The sequence below is a fragment of the Pterocles gutturalis genome, unplaced genomic scaffold (assembly GCF_000699245.1).
Source record: "Pterocles gutturalis isolate BGI_N339 unplaced genomic scaffold, ASM69924v1 scaffold511, whole genome shotgun sequence".
NCBI lineage: Eukaryota > Metazoa > Chordata > Aves > Pterocliformes > Pteroclidae > Pterocles > Pterocles gutturalis.
The window spans coordinates 26,212-49,058 of NW_010097426.1; the positions used below are offsets into that span (position 1 = coordinate 26,212).

General features: G+C 35.9%; 1 protein-coding gene across 1 annotated transcript in view; it reads left to right on the plus strand.

Annotated features, from left to right (window-relative positions):
• Positions 1 to 22,569, plus strand: part of LOC104469813 (activating signal cointegrator 1 complex subunit 3-like) — a gene marked incomplete at its 3' end in the record, with an annotated part of 35,770 nt that extends 13,201 nt beyond the window's left edge. The window contains exons 4-7 of the mRNA XM_010084884.1: positions 17,918 to 18,038; positions 20,777 to 20,984; positions 21,741 to 21,882; positions 22,444 to 22,569. Of these exons, the coding sequence (XP_010083186.1) occupies positions 17,918 to 18,038; positions 20,777 to 20,984; positions 21,741 to 21,882; positions 22,444 to 22,569 (597 nt within the window). The remainder of the gene's footprint in view (positions 1 to 17,917; positions 18,039 to 20,776; positions 20,985 to 21,740; positions 21,883 to 22,443) is intronic.
• Positions 22,570 to 22,847: the final 278 nt, after the last annotated feature.

Here is a 22,847-nt window from a genome sequence, read left to right on the forward strand (position 1 = left end):
GCAGTTCCTTGCCAACTTTTAGTTCTTCCATTAATGCTTATCCCCATGAATTTAACAAGTCCTCATGTGGAAAATTGCAGTGTTTAAATGAAATCCAGATGTGAGACAACTGCTAATTATTAATTTTCTAGATTAATGAAGTGTTAGACCAAGTGATGTATCATTAGTAAGTCCATGCTACATTTATGCCTTTTTCCAGTTACCTACATATCTTTTTGATTTTTTACAAAATATATCCTTTTACTCTTCTCCAATCATATTTATATTTTTCTTCTGCACAGTATTATTGCACTTGTGGATGTGTGCTCTTTGACCTGCAATTTTGTGTGTCAGTTTTTGAAGATTTATGAAAGATTGTCTTGCACTCAAGATGCGAGAACAGTGAGGTCTCTGAATTTTGTTCCTAGCTTCAATGTTGCCATTTTTATATCCATACTCCTTTTTCTTTAACCACCTTATCCTTATATCCAAAATCAAATATAATTTTTTAACCAGAGACAAATTTTCATTTAAATTTTAAAATTGAAATTAGTTAATGTAACAAGTCAGTAATTAACACTCTTAATAATTAAGAATCAAAATTTTTCTTTCAAAAAGGGAATTTGTGATAGAGTAAGGGATCTAGAGAGCAAAGTCAGCTGGTCTGTGGAGCTCAGAATGGAAAATGGGCCTGAATACTTTCAAACCAGAAGACACTAAAATGATTCCCTGACATAGGGATGTGAGCCAGTAAAGAAAAGAAACACATAGTAGGAGATGAGGTTTGTTTGGTTCGGTTTAGTTTTTTTTCCTCTGTATTCATCTTTTAGGAAGTCTTTCCAATCTACCCAGTCAAATCCAGTATAGCACCACTACCATCTGGAAATGTATGCGGTTCCTTATAAGAAGGAAATTTACATATAAAACTCTTATTAAATCATGATTGCAGTTAAATAAGGAAGAGATATTTACAGACTATAAAGTCTTTTCCTGAGTTAGACAAACTTGGATTTCAGTGTGTTTTCTTGATACTTGAAAACCAACTTGTATTTCATCATGTCCAAACCAAAACATAACGGACAGATTTGGCAACAGAAGTAGCAGCCTCACACTGCAGCTTGCAAGTCACAAGGCACATCATTCATGGTAAAACAGGACTGGTCAGTGTTGTTAATTCTGATCAGAATGGAAACTATAGAGCTCAGCAGTCAACAGATAGTACAGTACTTTTTTGTTTTTCCTAGAACTTTAGTTACAGTTGATTTATTTTTTTTACACTTTTATTTATTTCTAGAAAACTTTTTATCATGTATCATCATGTATCTTGTGGATACTATAGAAAGGTGCATATTTTTCTAGAACATAGAAGGCCTCTGTGTTTTTTTCTTTCTTAATATTGGCTGCAGAATTAGTTTCTGATATCCATATGAATATTGAGTGGTATGTTACTCTATAAACTGATGGGTTGATAAAGGAGGTAAGACCCCTTAAATTCTTTTGTGGTGTTTGGGTTTTTTGAGGGGAAGACTCCACTTGGTGTTTTACAGTGCTGCAAGGAAAGAGTATTTTGTGAGGCTGGGTAAATACCACCTTCATCTATTATTATTATCTTTCAAACAGCCAGTTCTTGGATTACCATCATTTTACTGCATCTGATGATGTCCCCTCATATATGAGCAAAGCTTCCTCCCCTACACCCCTACCCCTAAAGTTGAAAAAGTCGTAATTAAAAAATGGTGATACTGCATTTCACGTGATAGTCTGATCATGACGAAAGGTGTGTCTAAAATGACTTTGATCAGTACTTGCCTCTTATTCTGGAGAATACATGTCATCAACTAAATTTCTTTTAACTCTGTTGCTAATACTATTTTATTGATAGGTATACTTGTGTCATTTTGCTTATAAAATGGAGAAGCCAGCAAGCAGCACAGAGCAAATGCTATTAAAACTCTCTGTAGTTCTTATTTGATTGTTAGGCTTTCTTAATTAACATCACACTCTTATGCATTTTATTGCCCTGCTCTGAGCAGCAAGATGAACAGATAAAATCTGAAAGCTGTAGGGTGATGTCCAGTATGGGTATACTGGACTGAGTCCAGCTAAGGGCCACAGAGATGGTGAAGGAACTGGAGTGTCCGACATAGAAGAGACTGAGAGAGTTGCGGTTGTTCAGCCTGGAGAAGGGAAGGCTCAGGGGAGTCTGATCTGATCAGACCTGATGGTGATAGCCAACAGCAGGATGAGAGGCAACGAGTGTGTAAACTGTAAAACAGGATGTTCCATGTAAACATAAAAAAAAATCTGTTACTGTGAGGATGGTCAGACACAGGAGGAGTTTGCTCAAGAGGATGTGGAGTCCCCAACCCTGGAGACCCTTAACTGTTCTATGATCCTGTCATTTCAATTAAATAAATAGAATTGCAGAAAATTCTTCTGTTATATTTACTCTTAATTCTGTATTAACTTAAGTTTTCGCTTTTCCTGATGGATTTCTTGCATTAAAATCAAGTGTAAACTATCCTTTACCCTAATATTTATTTTTTTAAGTTAAGAAACTTCTTTTTTTTTTTTTTTTTGTAACAAGTTCCTTGTTAGTAGAATCTCATAATAAATGAGTGGGCCTTTTAAGTACATATATTTTAACCTTATATGTAAATTAATGAATTATGGTATACGTTAAATAAATAGTCCTTGCATTGCAAGTAATCTCAATTAGGTTTTAAAGTGACCTTTATTTCAGATTGTTAAATTGGTCTCCTAAATTAAGTATCTATAAATAATGGACATTTGTTTTTCAGAGGAATCATTAATTTAGTTTCCTGCATTAAACAGGAATCTGTAGTGGTCATTTTTCTCTTAGGAGAAGACACAGTCAATTTACATGACCAAATTTTTAATACCCTTTAAAAGCCTAACACTATTGATGTGAACATTTAAACTTTTTTCAAGTTTAAGGTAAGACAAATGTAACATTCTGAAATTACATTGAAATACAGTTCAATGGGAAGGGGCATATTTTAGAGCTTATAATGCAGACCAGCTATAAAAAGATTTTTGAATTCCTGCAGGTTGCACACACTTGCTCACTAATTCGGGTAAGTGAATGGAAGAGCACTGTAAGCATTACACAAAACCACATTACTTCAGAATAAGGCCAAGCAAGTGTGTGTAGATTTTGTTTCCTGCTGGTGACTTAGTGTGCTGTTTCAATAGCACACGCTGCAGGCACTGTATTTACTTACTTCTTGGTCATTGCTTTCAAAAGTAGTCAGAACTTTAGTGTTACATTTTACAAATAAAACCTATATGGTCTAGCTATTAGTATCCAAAAATCTGATGACCTGAGAAACATTTAACTCTGATTTCTAAACCTGAATTCAGTTTAATAATTCTCAAGTCTATATGGAGAATGATTCCCTGAGTGGTCTGAATATGTAATCTATATTAAGAGCTCTGAACTCTTCACAGTTCACATTATACTGACTGTGAAAAGTGCTTTGACATGTCATTTTTTCCAGACTTGTGTTGTGCTCAAGTGCTAGTTTTGAGATCATTCTTGTAACATACTAGACGAGCAAGCTGCATTATCTGGGCGTGGTGCAGTTGGCTCTGGCTCAATATTTGAGTAATAGTTTTGCTTGACTGAGAGGGCAAAGTGGAACTTGTTTTCATGCCCTGTGTAGCCATTCCCCTAGTTACAAGCTGACCTTGTCCATCAGAAAAATGCCGTGTGCAGGTGTGAAAGAGGATGTGTACTTTCCTTTCCTTAAGCAGAATATGACTTGAAGCGTTAGCTTTTTGCTGCTTTGTAGAATGCCAGATATAGGACTTTGCAAATACTTAGCTCCTCCAAATATCAAACATGAATGTTCTTCTATTGGAAACTCAGTTTTACTTGTCACTAGCTCGGCACATCAGTCTAATTGCATGTGCTTCAGTGCTCCCAGAAGGTTCTCTGTTCCATGTCAAAGCCAAAACTTGGCTTTTCTGTATAAGCCGCTGCTCTTCTCTTCAGGCTTAGGATTCCCATCTGCACATTTTCTAACTCATCTGAAGCAGAACCAAAGGTGCTCGAAGAGCCCCAGCACAAAGCTGCTGTTTTCTCTGCACAGTTTTCATCAAGCCATTATTAGGTGGAGAAAAACAACTTTGGTATCAAAATGCTATTTGGCAGAACTTGAGGCCAACAGAAGTAGTTTTAGTATATAATCTTTAGAAAATGTAGTTGAAAACACTTTTTGAAATATAATAAATAGCATAATATACTGAGGCATAAGTAAACAGTACAGCTTGTTAGTGAACGAGAAAATTAAATTGGCCAGAAACTGAAGTCAGTGGTGAAATGCCTGATGTGATTGTCCAAAGTGAAAGATATAGGAAAATTGAATATATTTTGAAATAATAATTAAACATGTGTAAAGTACAATGACAGAACCTCTAGGATAAAATACTAGCATCACTAAAATAAGAAGTTGTAGATTTGTCTTTGATTTCAAAAGGGTTATGTTTTTACTAGTTGTCTTAGTCTGTGCTTATGTTTTTAACGTATTTTACAGAGGTGATTTCAGAACTGTTTATATGTATAGCTGATACTTTACATGCACAGACAGCAAAATAGCAGCATTACAAAATAGGGTTGCACTACTATGTATTTCTACATGGTGTGGGAAATTTTTGCCACTTAAAAGAGCTTCAGTGTTATGATGCTGGTGCATTTTTGTGAGATTTTCTCACAGAGGAACTGGGTATCTGGTTACACACTCATTAGCTACACGTTACTAATTTTAACTAGTTTAGGCTGCTAATAAAATAGTCTTGAACAACTGATATAAGCAAATGTACTAATAACTATGTAGAACATTTAGCAAAAACTGAATGCTCGTGTGAGCAGAGGGTAGTCATGCTGCAACTTTTTGTTCAAAATGGAAAATAGGGTTAGATTACATTATGTTTTTCTGTCACAAAAACACTTTGTTTTAGAGCATGAGCTATTTTTTATGAGCTACCATATTTATTATTTAGTTATATATTGTAAGAGACAAAAGATGCTGTGAAATGTCTTTCAAAAATGCATTAATACAGGGAAAATCTTGGATATTTGATGCCAAAACTGAGTCTCAGGAGTGTATTTCTGTCATGCTGCAGAAGTTGTCCAGGCCTCTAAACTTAGCACGTTAAAGCCATGCTGAAGCTAGGCATAGACTCTGCAGAAAAGCAGCAAAAGCATTCTGTGTTTCAGAATCTTGGATTACTTTTATGTTATATATAGTACATATATAGTATATTATATAGATAGTTACATATTACTATCTTGTGTTACTCAGCAATGTTTATTGAAGCCCTATGTTTGTGACGATCAGGTTTGCGAAGGGTACATGTAAGAATAGCAAAAAATCATGGCACTTTCTTTTGTTATGTAGAAGTCATTATTAAACCTTTCTTTATTAATGTTAAGTTTATTAAGGAACAAAACTGTGTAAGTTAGTTGAGTGAAGGGATTTGTGAGTGGAATTTTGGAATAAGGAGTCTACTTGCTTTCCTCACTTAAAGTAATCAAATTAAAGGCTAAATGTCATGACATGCTAGTTAAATTGGCATTATTTAAGAAAATGCAGATGTTGAAAATGTAAAAATATGTATCAAGGTATGTAGATATTTAAATAAAAACTAAAAAAGCCCCAAACAGAAAATGTTGTTTTGAGTGAACATATTTCAAAAACATCAACATCTGTATGTTTATATCCCATTGTAAAGACCTTAAAGACCTTCATTGTAAGCACTGACAGATACGCTCAGTGTTCCAACTATATTTCGTAGTCGATCTTAAGTGGAGAATGTGTTAACGTAGACTGACTGTTGATAGGGAAAGCAGTTTCAGAAGATGACTTCATCATTACTGTATATAGGAGCTGCTAAAATATAACTGGAAAAGGGTTCACAGGAGGTCCATCGTATAGAAGGTAGCGTGTTAAATACAGCATGTAAAACAGAGGAAATGAAATACGAAAAAATAACTGCTAGTCTGGGTTGATACAAAGAAGTAGCAATAGTACAAACATATTTAGTGTGGGAGTAATCCATCAACGGACTGCGGCTTGCAGGAAAAGGTACTCTCTTGAAGGAGAGAGGGAGGGGATAGCGATAGACTGGCAGCATAAAACAAACCTTTTGTAAATATTGTCTGTTTTTCTTAGTGAGGAAAAAATCTCACCAAGAGTTTCAGTTAACTTTCAGATTCTAAACAAGTTTGTCTCCAGTGCTAGCACAGCTTTTGCAGTAACTGAGCAATTTTCACTGTTAAAAAAAATGTGCATGAGCATCAACTCTCACAACTGTTACACACATAGCAGTTGTCTGCTCCTTCTGAGATGTTCTTCAGGATGCTGTAAGTTATCTAATTGCTCCGTTTGGACATGGAAATTCAGTTGCCTGTAAGGGCTTTAAGCAGACACTGAGAATCAGGAGTAGATTATTATTATTATTATTATTATTTCAATAAATATTAAATATCCATTTTTATGTAGGGTATAGCTAGACTACCAGTGCTCTTTAGTAATGAGAATTGTCATAGATTGTATTGGTTTGTCCCTGTACCTGTTAAATACTTTCTGCTATTGGTACTGGTTTTTCATTATTACTGAACTACCATTCATTTGGTACTTTTTCTTGCAGTATTGAACAAAGTCTGAAGTGGAAGTTAAAATGTTATCTAAAAGCCATGTAAGGCTCTTCAAAAGGTATAAATGGCTTATTTTTGGTGACAAAAGGAAACTGAAGTACTTACCTGACTTCCAGAATTATTCATTGTTTGGTCCTGGAGAACTCTTCAGTCAGCCCTACTCGTGATTGTTACTGATCTAGTAGCAATTGTAAAGTTAGCTGTAAGTTTAGGAAACGTGTCTAGGATCCTTGCCTGAATGTTTACAAATGGTTATGAATCCCAAGCTTCAGTATCATGGTTTAGAGATTCGTTATAAATCATGGAAGAGCAATATCTAGTAGTTTTTCCAAGTATCTGGGACAGAATAAAGAACAGGAACTGCTCATAGCCAGAGTAATTTTTTAATAGTTCACATTCCTCCTACTTTCTGTTTTGTCGTTATTTGCTTATGTCCTCCCTGAAGTTACTCCAAAATTTCATCTCCAAACCTCTCTGAATTCAGGATGGCTCCTCATTGCATTTGCACAATTTAGAAGACTTTTGCCAGGGAAATTCCCTGAGGACAGACCGAATTTCTGTTGCCATTGTGTTACTTTCATGCAACTGTTTACTAACAGTTAATTTATTCGGTTTGCCTCTTACTAACTGTCACATACAAGTTTACTATAGTAAGTTGTTTGTATAGTAGAAAATAAACAAAATTCAAGCTGTCCTTAGAAATTATTTTTTGGTTAAAATCAATAAAGAAGTGGGATAGCTCTTCTTCTGAGGCTCCTTTGAGAGGACAGATCAAAAAGCTACTGTTTAACTTCAATTTTGATGTAAAACCAGCTAATTTAAACGTTCATCGTTATGTATATGCAACACCACATGAGAACTTTGGATATAACACACTGATGTAATTTAATCTGCATTTTTCTTAATGTATCGTGAAATTGTAATCTTGGCTTTTAGTTTTGTGTGTGTGTGTACCCTTGCATCACAGATATTTTCATGTCGAAGCAACTTGTCACTTAAAACATGTTTGGTTTTAAGCGTCAAAGTGGCTCTTCCTTTCGTTCAGTAAAAGGTCTTTCTAGCTGTAACAAATTAACATATCACAAGCCTTATTCCTCATTACCTAGTTCATAAAAGCAGTACCCATTATGGAAAAGTACAGGCATATGTGGATCACCCCTGTGGTGTTTTATCTTTTTCTTATCATCAAAGCTTCTAACTTTGCATGAGACTGGTTTTTCAAGCTCATATTCTTCTCTTTGTAATTTTATTAAAATTACTAAGAACTTTATATTCATACAATACAAAGCTTGGGTCTCACTATTCCTGACCATGGAGCTTATCTGCTCCCCTTTCATATAGAGAAAATAATACAGTTATTTTTGATACAGTTTTCTCCTTTTTTAGTTGTGGCCTTCTTTTTTTAAAATCAGAAGTATACAGTTCTGCGGATGTCCAAGGACTGTTGAAACCCCAAGGATGATAGGAAAGTTTGTCTTTTTGTGAAAACAGAGCCATGCTGTCTCCTTTCATAAGAAACTAAATTGAATGGTGTTTGAGGGCTGGTTTTTGAGGATAGAACTTAAGAAATGATGAAAGAGCCACAGTGAGAGCAAGAGATGCTAGGCTTCATCCTGGTGCTAAGAGCTGGTCCCTCTCCTTCCTGTCAGTAACTTTCTGTCTTTCCTGTCGACTCCTTTACTTCAATTTGGTACTGAGAGGAAGCTTGCTATATCTTTGAGGTGGTATGAGGCTTGATCTATTCATGATAACTTTTGCATCAGCTTAAATATATCATTAAACTTAATGAGATCTTTTTCTAGGGTGAGCCAGTCTGTAGCTGAGAGAGCTTTCCCTTTTTTATTTTCTTTGATGCTGAGATGTCCTTTTTACATCCACACAGAGACATAAGGAACTACAAATTCTGCAAGAAATGCAGTCAGATAGCACCCAAAAAATTCAAGCTCGCTCATTAACTAGACACAAAATCCCTTTCCTCCAAATCATTTTATGGAAGGTAGGAAGGGGGGAAACACTACAAAAAGTACCCAAACCCACAGCTGCTTAAGCTGCAGAAGTCACAGGGCTGGGTTTCCTGCAGCCTTCGGCATTGTGTGGTTTCCAATACCCCATGTTCTGTCGGCTGAAGAAGAGTTTGTGCTGAAGCTTTACTGGTGGGCTCATGGACGTGTGCCGCTGCCGCTGTGCTTGTGCTGCAGCCGCGCAGGGAATACGAGCAGGAGGCACAAAGAACAGTCATTCAGATCAGTCTCCTCTACTGGCCCCCTTCGTATCTCTGAACATTTCCGTCTCTCTCTTAAATTTGGAAGTTACTGAAGAGGCTTAAAACTTGTTTGTTAGTTCATGCTCTGGTAAATGCACAGAGTGATTTGGTAGGCCTTGTTTCCTTGGAAAGCTAGGCTAAAATTTCATTTTTCTGTAGCCAAAACCCTTTTTCTAGGCACACCTAAAATAATGCAGAAAGCTATTTTTGGGGATAAACCATGTTTCCTTCTCACCCACTTGGGCGTATGGCAGCCCAGGGTGCTGGAGCGTGTGGCCTGGGGCTGGTCAGCATGACCGAAGGCAGGAGGGAGGCCTCTCGGCCCATTTCCTTGGGGAAGCCTGCTGGGCCTGGCTGCCTTTCACGTTGTTCTTAAATCACTATCCTAATGGCGATAAAACTAGCTTTGCATATTAGAGGCTCTTGCTACTCTTCGTCATCCACCTCAGTTAAGCAACATGAGCTAACTGGTTGACTTTCTGGCATTTTCTTGTATGGTGTTGCTACGCTTTAGGGTAGCAGAAGTGTGGGACTGGAGGCGGACGGCCCTGTGCTCGACCAAGTCCCTCTTCTGAAACAGTCAGGTTTAGGAACTGCTGTCCTTTAGGAATATCTGCAGGTGTTGTCTTGCAGAAAAGAATTCTTTGCCAACAACCACCATATTATAAGTAGCTGAAATAATCAGCCCTAAAAAAAATTGGTTTTGGTGTTTGATTCTGATACAGAAACTTCCTCTATAAAAGTATGTTTCCTTCTGGCTAAAGTCAGAATTTCATATCCCGGTATCTACTTTGCTGTTTGCTCTCACTACAGAATGAAATGGACATCTGCTGTCTCCTGTTCAAGTTAAGCTATCTTAGATTTTTTAATTATTTTTTTTTCATCAGAATTTGGATTTGTATTATTGCCATAGTGATGCAGGCACCTTTACAAATACTCATTTAGTAATTCCAAATTTATCTCCTCCCTATGCTTAAAAAGGTGGCAAATGCAGCAGTTAGCTAGTTTTAGGATTTTTTTTTCCTTCAAAATTCGTAAATAGCTGATCCCAGAATACTTCTGAAGATAAATACTAGTTTAAGAAATCATGTAACAGTAAGTTTTTCTATGCGTGAATTGGTCTTCAGGGCTTCCTTTCCAAAAGGCATGTTAGTCGTCTGCTCTTTGTAGCTGGGTTTGACATTATTTCTAATTACCAAAGTCTTTAGGCTAAATTAGCTGGTGGAAGTCACCTTGTAACTATATGTTTGAAATTTTCAAAATTAGTCCATCTGTTAGTCAGTGTTAAAACATTGATGATGGTGGTGATCTCTCTGGTCTACTTAGTTTAACTATAAAATACTAAGAAAATTTACTAAGATGCTTTGTGGTTTTGTGCTTGTCTCTTTGTCAAGTACGATGATCAGTTTTAGTACAGATTTGCACAAGTTGCTGGAGAAAGCTTTCCAGCAAATATTTTAGAATTATGCTGTGACAGATTATGCTAATTTGTTTATATAAGAAAAATACTGAAGAGATATCTGTAATCAAAACTGATAGGAAATTAAGTAGATAAGACAACTGTTTTGGGCCTATTAAGCAATATTTGCATATGCTGTCAATCTGATAGTCTGGTTTTTGAATCTTGCTATAAAAAAATTTTTTTTTTCCTATAACTGATCAATTTTTGTGTTTTAACTTTAGATTTCAGTCTGATTTAGAAGAAGGCTTGACTGGTACCTGTAGGCTGAGTCTTCTAAGAGATTAGTTTTCACGTTTTAATACTCATTTTGGAATTTTTCTTGCTGTGATTCTTTTATTTCTACTAGTGTGTAGTTGAAGTAAAATTGCATAGTGACCTGTCGATACAGGAATAGAGTGTATGCTGATGTGCTGAGGAGAGACGGTATTGAAAAGAATAATTGTCTGTGTCTTTACTGGCAGATGAAACTTTTACACCTGGACTAAAAATGTGTCCTGGGCTGAAGACCAGATTTCCAGCATTTCTTGTTGCACTACAAATGTAGTAATGAGAAAAGCAACCAAAACTTCAAAGTTGAGTCAGATTTTGTCGTGAATGTGTTATCTTTACGCAAATATCTTTCCCAAACTCAATGTCATATGAAAACTTTTATATCAGTTTCCTTACTCTGCCTTCTTCTATAAGTAAAATTGAAAGGCTTTGTTGGGGAAATGCCTAGAATTTTGCTGCTTTTCTTTAATCTGCCTGTTTCTAACTCTGTGTTTAGTTCAGTATTTTCTTCTGATTGCTGACTGGAAAGTAAAATCCAAAATTTCAAAGCTAACTGATTTCACGGACAGACCCTTAAGACCTTTCTGATGACAAGTAGTGACTTTTCATTTATCTGGTGCCAGTCAAGAAGCTGGCACTTGATTCCGCTGGAGACTGCCTGAGCCTTAGGTGCTCCTTGTCCCATTAAAATGCCTTCCCATGGGCACGTTGTTCTGTCCTATCTGGTCACAGTGGTTGCTGAGGTTGCAATATGAGAATCCTCCAGCCCCTGTGCTGAGGAATAGCAATCAGAAATGTGTTTTGCTTACACCCAGTTAATCAGCAACTGTCCTTCAAAGTGCTTAAAAGTGGCTGGCCACTGTGAGGTAGTGCAGTGAAGCTGAGCTTTCTAGGACTGTATGCAAGTCTTCTAGGTGGAAGTGGTTCCTAGGCCTGGAAGATTATTTCTGTATAAATGGACTTAATGTGCTGGACTGCATATTCAAAAATGCCAGACTTGAAAAGCAGATCTGAGAGATGAATGACTTTCTTATACACTTAATTTCTGTTTTTAATAACAATGGTGTCGTGGTTTAGGAAGGCCACAATAATGTTAGTCATTACTTTTCAGCAGCACAGTAGTAAATAGCTGTCAGTGTATGTATAACATCCATGAAGTTTGTGTTGAATTTTCTTGTGAGAAAAAAAATAAAACAGTCCTCTGTCCTCAATATCTTTCTTTTTTTTTGTTGTTACTGAAATTTTTAAGCAGTAGATAATATGAATTTTTTTGTGTCTGGTACTCACTGGGTAGTATATCCAGACAGCTTTTGCAATAAGCCTGTAGCCCCAGAAAAAATGTAGTGTTTTCCCTATAATTTTTGAAATGAAGTAGTTGTTTCAGTTACTTAAGAGCTAGTGGAACAGAAGAAACTTGAGATTGTGCTATGGAGATGTTTCTTTCATGGCTGTTTGAAAACTGTGCCTTGTAAAGCAAAATCATCTGCAAACAAGCCACTAAGTGTAGGCATAGCCATTAGCTGTGCAGGTGGTACTCTGTAACCTAGACCAACTTTTAGGAGAAATACAGAGGACAAACCACAGTTGACTGAATTTGAGTTTCTGTTTCATTTATGGCTGCAGAGCAGTACTTGGTACTAAGACTCAAGCAAGGTACAAGAACTGTACCTAGTCTGTTTTTGTTTGCATTGGAAAACCAAAATATTTTCTGAGATTTATAGGATCCCTTCCCACCTCACAGAAGATGCAGAAATCAAGAAAATGTCCTCGTGGTATCAAAGTAATGCTCAAAGTTCTGTACCCCATATTTGAGGTCACACTAAGGACCTCCAAGGCTCCTTGTAAATTGTGCCTTATAGAATTAAGAAGTGAACATTAGCTATTTAACATACAGAGTAAAATATTGTTTAAGTCTTGAACTGTGAGTTCAAAAATAAAGATGTACTTTAATGGCTGAGCCTTACTTGAAAAAATTTACATTGTCATGCATCTCATTGGGGTTCAGCTTCTTGCTTGTTAGCTGCTCTGGCAGATAGACTGCTGTCTGACTGTAAGACAGCCATCTGCATCTTCTTGCTTTCTCTGTATAACTAGTATACATTCAATAGGAATCATTAGCATGGGCACCTCGCCTCACCTTTCTAATGCAATATGACACATCTTGTCCTTTCATTCCTAGATTGATTACTCATTGCGCTTCCTTCCAGATATTAAGGATATGCACATAAAATGAAATGTAAAAATTATTCAAACAAATATGAGTGACCATATATCACACTCAGCTATGCCTTTATGGTCACTGAGTAGTAGCTGAAGGCATCTGGGACCTTTGTTAGTGAAGTCAGTCTGGGTTCCTTTTGGGCACAAGCTGTTACTGACTAAAAGGAACATAATAGTTTGGCAGGTATTCAGGAAACCACTGATCAACACACAGCCTCTCCAACTGCTGCCCGCTGTCTAGTTTATCTGATTATAACTTAATAAAAAGGCAGCTTATAAACATTCACCAGATTGCTTTGCCTTTTCTCAGGGTCTTGGACGTTGACTTTTCAGGCCAGAATATATAATAAAGTATCAAATCTGAAATGCTAGCACCTACACTGAATACAGAATTATGCACCTGTGCCACTTTCTGTGTCAGAACCCTCACAGATTTTTGCAAACAAGATTGCACAGATTTTTTTTTCTACCAGGTGGTCCTGCAAGGATCATGAACTGCATAACCATTGGTCTGAGAACTGTTGGGGTTTTTTTTGTTTTGATTTTTTTTTTTTACATGCAGTATTACGCATTGTGTAATATTTTTCCATCAGCCACGTGAAGTCATTAACAGCATTCAAGTTACAGGCTTAAGTGCCAGTAACACGTCTGCCCTTCAAACCTGCACATCCTTATTTTAAGCATAAATTTCCTTGTTGTCCCCTTATTGCACTGAGCGCTTGAGACGAGTGGCGGAAGCTCAATATGTTAGAAATAAATATGATGCTAGGAAAGTGTTAAAAATATTTCCAAGAACTTTCTGCTACTCTGATAGTTTCTTAATTAAAAGCTACCATTAGGCTGTCATCAACATGGTCCCCAGCCTTACTGTCCTAAGATTCATTGCTTCTAGTTGGCATTTGAATGCTAGAAATTTAATCCTGCAGACTGTTGAATTGGATATGACCCTGCTAACTCCTGGGTTTGATTAATGGAAACATAATAATTAGACTCTTAAACTATGTAAGTTGCTAGGCATGCATCACAGTTTTTCAATTTGCCTTTTCTTCTCTAGAAGAGAAAGCAAAATATTTAGAAGCAAGATGTTGTATCCAAAAGTCTTTTCTCAACAGCTTAAAACCTCTGAAGTTCTCCTTTTCCATAGTGAATATTAGAAATGTCTGTACAACTTACACTAGGTATTTGTCCAAAGGAGCAATGCAGCTCATTGGGGGTTAGTGCTTAATTACTTGGAGATACTTAAGAGTAGACAGGATTGACAACTTGCCTCATAATTTTATGAAGCTTTCCATTTTACGTAAATCGTGACTTTGTTTTTCTTTCACTATTGTTTGTGAAGTTTGTTTCTTTATGGACATATTCTGCAGAGTAGTAAGGCAATCACCTTGAACACCATCTTGAGGAAGCCTATTCTGTGTGTTAGGAAATCACACAGCCTCCTTTGACAAGTAATACATTTGTATTTTGTAAATAAACGTGCAAAGCAACTTTGGCAAGCAGTCACTTCAGCATTCTGCCTCCAGCTGAACACTCAGGCATGAGACTGAACTGGGGCAGGCAGGACTGCATCAGTGTTTAGTAGATACTGAAAAGTGTTGTGGATTTTGCTCTCTTACACGTGGTTTAGCCACTCCAGCCTATGTTGATAGCTTCAATTTATACCATAAAAAAATAAATCTGTAGGAAAGATACGTCCTGGCAAAACAAGGCTGCTTTATGCCTTGGTCAGATGTTTTCTGTGCCTTGGGGCTTCATTTCTCCTAGTAGGCATAAGGCAGTTCAACACAGCTCCTCATTTTCTCTTTCCTGCTCTTTGATTTATACAGTCAACCTGTCACTATAGAGTGTAAGTGCTTTCCAGTGTAAGATTGATAGCAGTAGTGAGGTGGTTACTTTATGCAGACTTTGGCACCTCTTTCTCTTCTGAATAAGATAAACTATATGGGGTTTTGTTTTGTTCTAACTCATGTTTACTGTCTAAATTTTGATCAGGTTTATTTGGGTAATGTGATTATTAATATTAAAATGTAATTCTTACAGTGGAAAGGGATTTTTTTAAGAAAGCAAATTTTGTTCTGTTTCTGAAGCTGTTCAGACTTAGCATTCACTTTATTGAAGTTGGAACCCAACAAGTGGTGATTTCTCTCCAACTCATACTGGTTTTCATGAGTTACCATAGGGTGCAGTTGCTGCTTAGATCTTTAATGTTGTCTATCATGATAGAAGTTCAGATTGTTGTTTAATTTGTTGATTACTTTGAAAATTAGGCTTAAAAACTCCAAAGAATGTAAAAGTTTTTCTCAAATGGTAGAAAACCTTGTGAATGGACCCTGACATGTTTTTGGAAGTCCAAACAAATGAGAAGATAAAGAATTGCGTTTTGAAACAGCAGCATTCTGTGGTGGTTCTTAATACCTTAATTAGGAAGCAGTGGCTAACTGCTATAATATGAACAAATCTGATGATTAATAACATATTGGTCTTACAAGTCCTCAAGTTTAGTTATTTTTCCTTTTTTGCAAACTTTTTCTACCATTGTCACCATTTCTACCATCAGTGGCAAGTGGTGACAGATCTTGCTCTTTAACTTCTTATCCATCACTCAGCACTTCTGTCTTGGTTTAGGTCTCAATGGCTGTGTTCCACCTGTGATCTCTGTCAGGCTTCTAGTAGGCGTGGGAGACATCTCATCAATAAGAAGAGGTCATTGCTTCTGGTCTTCTGTATTCTTTAGCTTTTTCACCTCTGTCTTGAACAATGAGCTCAGTCTGTCTTAGCTGTTTAAAATGTTTTTAAAGCCTAGTTCCTTTTCAGACAGCAGCAAGATTATTTAGGTGGTATAGACAGTTCTCAGACTGCTGGTATCAAATGAGTACCACACTGTCCACCGATCAAGAAGGCAAAATGGAATGACTTTTACCACCTTCGGGGGGTGATGGGGTGGTGGTGTATGTTTGGTTTGGTTTTGGGGGCAACGTGGTAAGTCTGAACTGTGTGTGCTGCTTTGATGAGTGTTTAAGCCCAGATGTGGTTGAACTGAAAGTATTTCATTTCCCTGTGTTGCTGGTATTCCACAGTTTATGTGACGTTAGCAAAGTTGAGGCAAGCCTGTATTCAGTTCTTTATACAATTAAGCCGCTTCAGATACCCTTTTTTTCTTGTTGCTTTTGTCATTATTTTTCCCTCCCTGCCTTATAAGCATTGACCCTTGGAAAATACCTGCTCCTCAAATTTCCGAGTACTAATTTTCTGCTTTCTTTTGAAATATAAAAACAAGGTCATCTTATATCTTTAGCTAATATTAGCTAAAATGTGGTGGTAAAATGACAGTGAATAGCTATGCGAAAGACGAGAATTAATGATCATTGTTAGTGAGTGAAGACTGGATAAAAAGAAATCCATCTAGCTTGAGATCCGTGACAGCAGAATTGACGTCTAGCCAGCAGTTCCCTGTCCTGTATTTTTGTAGTTTGTTCCTTCTATCAGAGTATACAATTTTCTATTTGTCCAAATTCATTGCTGCTTTTGTTCTTTTTTTTTTTTTTTTTGCAGCCTGCATGTCTGATTAATTAATTGCCACTGTTAATTACTCTTATGAAAGAAATACAAGACTGTACATTTCAGAGCTGTTATTTCATGGTCTCTGCAATCTCCGCCATCAATGTACTAATTTGCACAAACATTTTTCATAGAAACTCTGAGGGCCATGAATAACACTTTTTCCCCGTTTTAAAGTTTATTTTTAAATGGCAGCCTGTATATTCTGAAGTACAGATTGGCCTGAAGAACGAGGTCATTGATCTGATGCCCTTAGCAGTGTTAAAACTTTTGCAAATATATGAAGAGGCAGTATAAAGTTATTTCGTGATGTTCCTAGAGGGCAGGAGTCAGACAGCCACAGAAAAACTCTCTGTTAAGGAGTTGGCAAATTATATCGAGGACAGTAAGATAATTTTGTAGTTAGAACAGAAATCGTACTATGCTCAAGTCTTACTCTTTCATGGAACATCACATCAAAGTACATCATAACTTTCATTCTTACCTGATACATGAAGTTATGTGAATGTGTCATATTAGCAGTAAACTTAAAGAGCACTAAGGACAAACTGCCCTGTTATCCTTTTTGGAAATTGAAAAAAAAAAAAAAAAAAGGAGAAAAATTGTTTTAAGCAGGATTAAAAATCAACAATGGGTTCTGACGAACATACTGCTCTACTGTAATGGTTTGATTTTTGATAAAGTAATTACAAAGAAGATGGACAGGTAACTTTTTAATGGTTTTGGGAGGGTTTTTTTCCATTAAAAACAGTATTGTGTGGAAAAGGGAACTTTAAATAGGGAACTGTGTTTATCTAACCTGCTACAAGTTAATAACTTAAGAGAATCACTGGGCCAAAATAGTCCGTATTGGCATGGAATTCTGTTCTGGTGTGCATCACTTACATCATGTGTTTGAATTGTACATGCTCACAGACACAGCATTCTATGTGCAAGTAGTATAGACTGATGTTGATACTAGTGTTGTCTTAATTATTTCTTCAAATTCCTGCGTTTCTCCACATCTGTGATTTTTTTTTTTTTTTTTGGGTAGGATGTGACTGTGCAAATGCAGTAGGTTATATCTCTTGTTCACTGGAATGAGAATAACTTGCTATTTATCTGATGTTTATGAGAAAGCGTTGGTTCTGTTGATTTATCTGCTTAGATTGTGGAGAATAAATTTGTGGCATAGTTTATGTAAATAACCATAAAGAAAGACACATGAAGTTTCATCTTGAGAAGACACAAGTTTTATACAAGAATCTCTAAGAGAAATTGAGTTTTACTTAATAGACAAAATTCACAGATTTTAAATATTTCAAGCTGAAAGCTTTCTGTAATTTTCCCTTTTTGTAATCAAGAATGTGGCTGAATACTAGCAATGATACCTTTTGTGTTGAATTACTTGAAGTTGAGGTTCATTACTTTGTTTAAATATTGCAGTCCTACTTATAAATTTACATTAATTTGGACAATGACTTATGACTTCTTTTGTTTATAGTTATTTGAACTGCTGGGCCCAGAAGGTTTTGAACTCATAGAGAAACTGCTACAGAACAGATCTCTGATTCTGGAAAAATCTTTGACTTGTCCAAATGATAACAGGTTTCAGACTCTGCAAGGTAAGAGACCACCAAATTTTTATTCCAAACTGGATAAAAAGTAGTTTTCTAACTGTTCAGTTATATTTCAAGCAAGAGTACTGTCTATGTGTATTTAAAAAGCAAGACAGAAAAAAAAAAAAAAAAAAAGGAGGGGTGAGGTATCTTTATATGGGCTTAAACAAAAAAATCACGGTCTGGTTATACAGAGTAAACAAATACATATTGCATATATTTATTTACTTTTCAACTGCCTATGGGCGTGTGTAATTTTTAAATGTATTAACTGTTGCACTGTATCCATTTTAATGGATTACTCTGCAAATAAGTTAATATTAGTTATTCCTCATCTGCCTTCTTGCTTACTCTCTATTTTTGTACTATCATCAAATGTAGGTCTTGGGGAGAAAAAGCATAGTAACAACCACTTCTGAAAAAAAATAAAGTGAAGCTTAAGGTTCGATAAATGACAGGAAAAAAAAACGGGTTCAGGTTTTATACTGTGATTTTTGGTTTTGTAAGATAAATTTCCTGCACAGAGTAATTATTTTAAAATCTGTTTTATAAATTGCTGTTTAAAAATGAGTCATCTCACTCTCTCCTCTGACAAAGATAAATCTGATGGTGAATAGGTTGTGACTTGGGATAAATCTTACATGGACATAGATAGGACCATGCAGCATGTTCACAGCACATGGAGTTAGAAAAATGCGAATAACGGCAGTAGTGGTGGACTTTTATATCCTCACACTAATTTTAAAAATGCAAATAAACCCTATTTAGTATGTTTATATTAAGTGAAATGTTATATAGGGAAGTGTTTAGAAGTTCACCTCTTATTGTGCTGATGGTTAGTCTAGACTCATCAGAACAACCATTATTTTTATCAGTTCATGATTTGTGTCTTGGTGGTTTTTTCCCTTCTGAAATAATCAAATAATGAGAAATTTAAAATACATTCAGTAGAAACTGAACTATTCCAGTTTTTCTCCTATGTGCAGATTTTAGTTACACAAATATTTTCTTCTCGCTTATCAGAAGTAGTATTTTTTTAAGCTTTTATGAATTTATTCTTCATTATGCCATCAGTAAAATCTATCACACTAATTTCTGCTAGAATGTGGAGAAAGAATATTTTCAATGTTCTTTTGAGACAAGAGGAAAACGTTTCTGGTTGTATACTTTTTTTCACTGATGAGAGAGCCCTTTCACTGTGGTAAAGAAGTCAATGATGTTTGAGTATCTGCTCTGAGATTCAAGATGCTCTGCCCAAAGTTCAGTTTATTAATTTTAATAAGGCTTTTTTCTTTTAAGTTGATCAAAATGATATTTTTAATGGAGATTGAAGTTTTATTGTTCCAGAATTGCATTTGGGGAAGGGAATCATTTGTGTCTGCAGAAATTTAGTCAACTTCTAGTAATTTGTGTCTTGAGAAAATAAGCACGAATCAAGGAAATGTTCACATACTGCATTTTAGTAGTTTGCTGTATTATTTGACTATTTCTTATGTAATTTACTTCCACAGCAGTAAAGTTGATTGTTGTGCTTATCAGACAAATCAAATAACAGTTCTTAGCCCTTGTGTGTTCAGTGTGAATTAAATCTAGTCAGGAAATTGCATCCATTTTTGCATTTTTGTCCCCTTTTAATACAAGAGAGAGAGAGTTAAAGCTACAGACGTGATGGTTTTAATGTGGACATGTTGTCAGTTTATTAACATTTTTTCAATGCTATTGAACAAGTTATAGTCACTTTATCCAGTATTCATACTGTGAGTTGTCAGAGTTTCACTGTTACTGAAGGTGAAAGCCAAGCGGCACAAATAGTTCAGAACATCAGTCAAGTGGGTTTATTTGATGAAAAAAAGATTTCAAGTTTTTGGCTTCAGAGTTTGACTGCAAAAGTATCTATGAAACGTAATTGAATTAAGTATATAATATTCAGTCAAACCTACATAAACTAATAATCTCTTTGCAGAATTTTGAAAACAGAAGTTTAAAATCACTGATATAGTTAAAAACAAAACAAATCTCTTCACCTCATTGAGTATTTGGTTGTGTCTTTGGTTTTGGCCAGTAATGGCCTCGGAAGGGTGAATGTGACTGGGCTTTTTTGGGTTCCCTGCTCCCCTAGATTTATTGTTTACTGTAATTGTTCTGTGGTTCTGATTCTTTTTGATTCAATCCTGCTGCTTATTCACATAGAGGAAGGGAGTCCTTGTGGTTGTATAGAACAGGACTTCTCTTCTCACTTGTTTAGGGAAATCACATTGTAAGTATGCTTTCCATACAAATCATATGACTAATTGTTATGTGAAGAGGCTGTTTAAAAATCCCAGCCTGTTTAATCTGTTTTCACACCATTCTACTCATCAGTGTATACAGGTAAGAGGAGAGGTAAGTGGCATTTCCACTGTTGATTAAGTTGTAAGTACAGAAAAGAAAAAAAAGCCCTTCCTTTTGCTGCTAGCCTATCCTCTTGCTTTGAGATGAAGAATTTTTGTTTGCTTAACAATGGTAGCTTTAATCATCCTACATTTGGGACATGAACTGGTACTACTTTTAGATTTCTTGAGGTCAACTGCTGCACAGTCATCTAAAGAAAGCTAAATTGTCTTTAAACACACGGGCTCCCCCTCCCTGCCCCAAAGAAAACCCCAACCACCAAACCTCAGAAGAGAAACCTTTAGAGGAAAACTGGGGAAAACAGAGATGGAATCCAGTACTTATGGAGATGCATACCTGTTATCGTATTGCAGAACAGTGCAAGAAGTTTATAGGAGAAAATCCTAAGCCCAATTATGGTTGTCAAGTTACAATTCAGTCTGAACAAGAAAGACTGTTAATGAAACAATATCGTCGGGAAGAAAAGCGAAACGCTAGAAAAGAAAAACAAGCTGGGGAAGATGGAGAAGTTTCTGGAGAAGGAGTAATTTGCTTCGATCCCAAAGAGCTGCGGATGCAAAGGTAATAAATGCCAAAATTGAGAAATGCTTCTGTTGTAATTGCTACTTCAAAATTTCATAATAGTTTGTTTTCTTTTAGTGTGCTTTGGTGAGTAGGTGATTCTGACTTCAAGTCACATTTTATTACAAATGTAGAAATTTTTTTTAATGTGAAGACCTAATTTTCAGGGAAAGAAAACGGTGATCTGCTTAAAGAGAATCTTCTTGATCTCAGCTTTTTGGGCTGGAGATGCAGATTCGAGGGGGAGGCTATCTTTCTTAATTCCTGGACACACACTACTTGCTTAAGATTTATGAAGTCTGTACTAAATCTATCAAAACTATCTTTTTTTCTTCTCAAGATTAATAGGTACTATTTTCCATGTTGTCAGCTGGAGGTAGTGGGAGGAGTAGGGGAGGGAGAGGATAAGGAGCAAATAAGCTGTTGTATTTCATATTGAGAAAGATATAGTGGAGCTGGTATTTAACTGTGAATACATGTTGCTGTTTTGCTTAAAAAAGAGGCAAAACTGCATTTAGGATAAGCCTTGTACTTATAGGATTGCACTTTTGATTTTATCTAAACAATGTATTATAACAACTTGGTTTAACTGATGTCAGAGAATAACACTGTAAAATTCCTTTATTAATTATTTTATGTGATTATTTTTCCCTTAAACTCCCACAACTCTTGCTCTGATGTTAATATACCACATGCAGTTTTTGTGATGGCTACCTAAAGTGGACAGAATTATTGCAGTTATTTTTCTGCTCACAGAGAACTAGCACTTTTGAATGCTCGAAGTATGCCAGTCCTAGGTAGACAGAGAGAGATGGACTTTGAAAAAATTCATTATCCACATGTTTATGATTCCCGAGCTGAAGCTATGAAAACATCAGCATTCATTGGCGGTGCAAAGGTACGTGTTTGGTGCATGACCCTTCTTGAACAGCCCATCTTTCCCAGTGAACACTGTGCAGCAGGGTTCCCTTTGTTCCCTTAGAGATTCTCCTCCTTATCAGAGTCCAATGAATGAAGCAGTGCATCTTTGCAGGGGGTTTTAAACACTTTCATATATTCTGGTTTTGACTCTAGAAATAATCTAGTTCTCAACTAATGTATTTTTTTTACTTCTGGGGTCACTTAAATCATTAAAACGGTATTTTTCTCTTTCTGTCTTTTGGAAAACATTGAATTAACTTTAACAAAATGGTTTATGAGATTCTAGACTTAATGTTTTTCAAAATTTAATAAAATGGAGGGTTTTTTTTGTCGTTTGGGGACCATTTTCTGAATAGTAAAACTGATTGTTTTCCACTTTGGAGGTTCAGTGCTATCTGTAAAATGAATCAGTGACAATTGCTTTTATTTTGGATTAGTTTTTTGAAGGAAAGTGAGAAACGATTGTTTAAAGTGGGTTATATGTAATGACACTTTTTGTTTTCATACTTTGAATAATTTTCTTGTAATACTCTTTTAGGTGTTCTTACCAGAGTCAGTTCAGAGAGAAAACAATAAAATGTACGAAGAGGTGAAGATCCCCCATAGCGAGCCAATGCCTATTGGTATTGAAGAGAAAATTGTTTATATTAAAGACTTAGATGAGGTAAGCCATTTCAAAGAAATTAGTTTTTACTTTTGTATTACAAAAATTTCACTGAAAAATATTATCAATTAGTACTGTGATTTGTGATGTGTAAATGCAGCCAGTTAGATTTTTGCTACCAATGTTGAAAATATTTGTTGGAGGTTGTAGTTCAGTGACATAATCCCTTTCATGATGACAGAGATTCAAGAAATTCCTGCCCTAAACTGCTTGTTCACGAGTTGCAATTCTCAATTTCTTTGGCATTGCACATTCAGCTATTTATGGTTTTGAGCTGT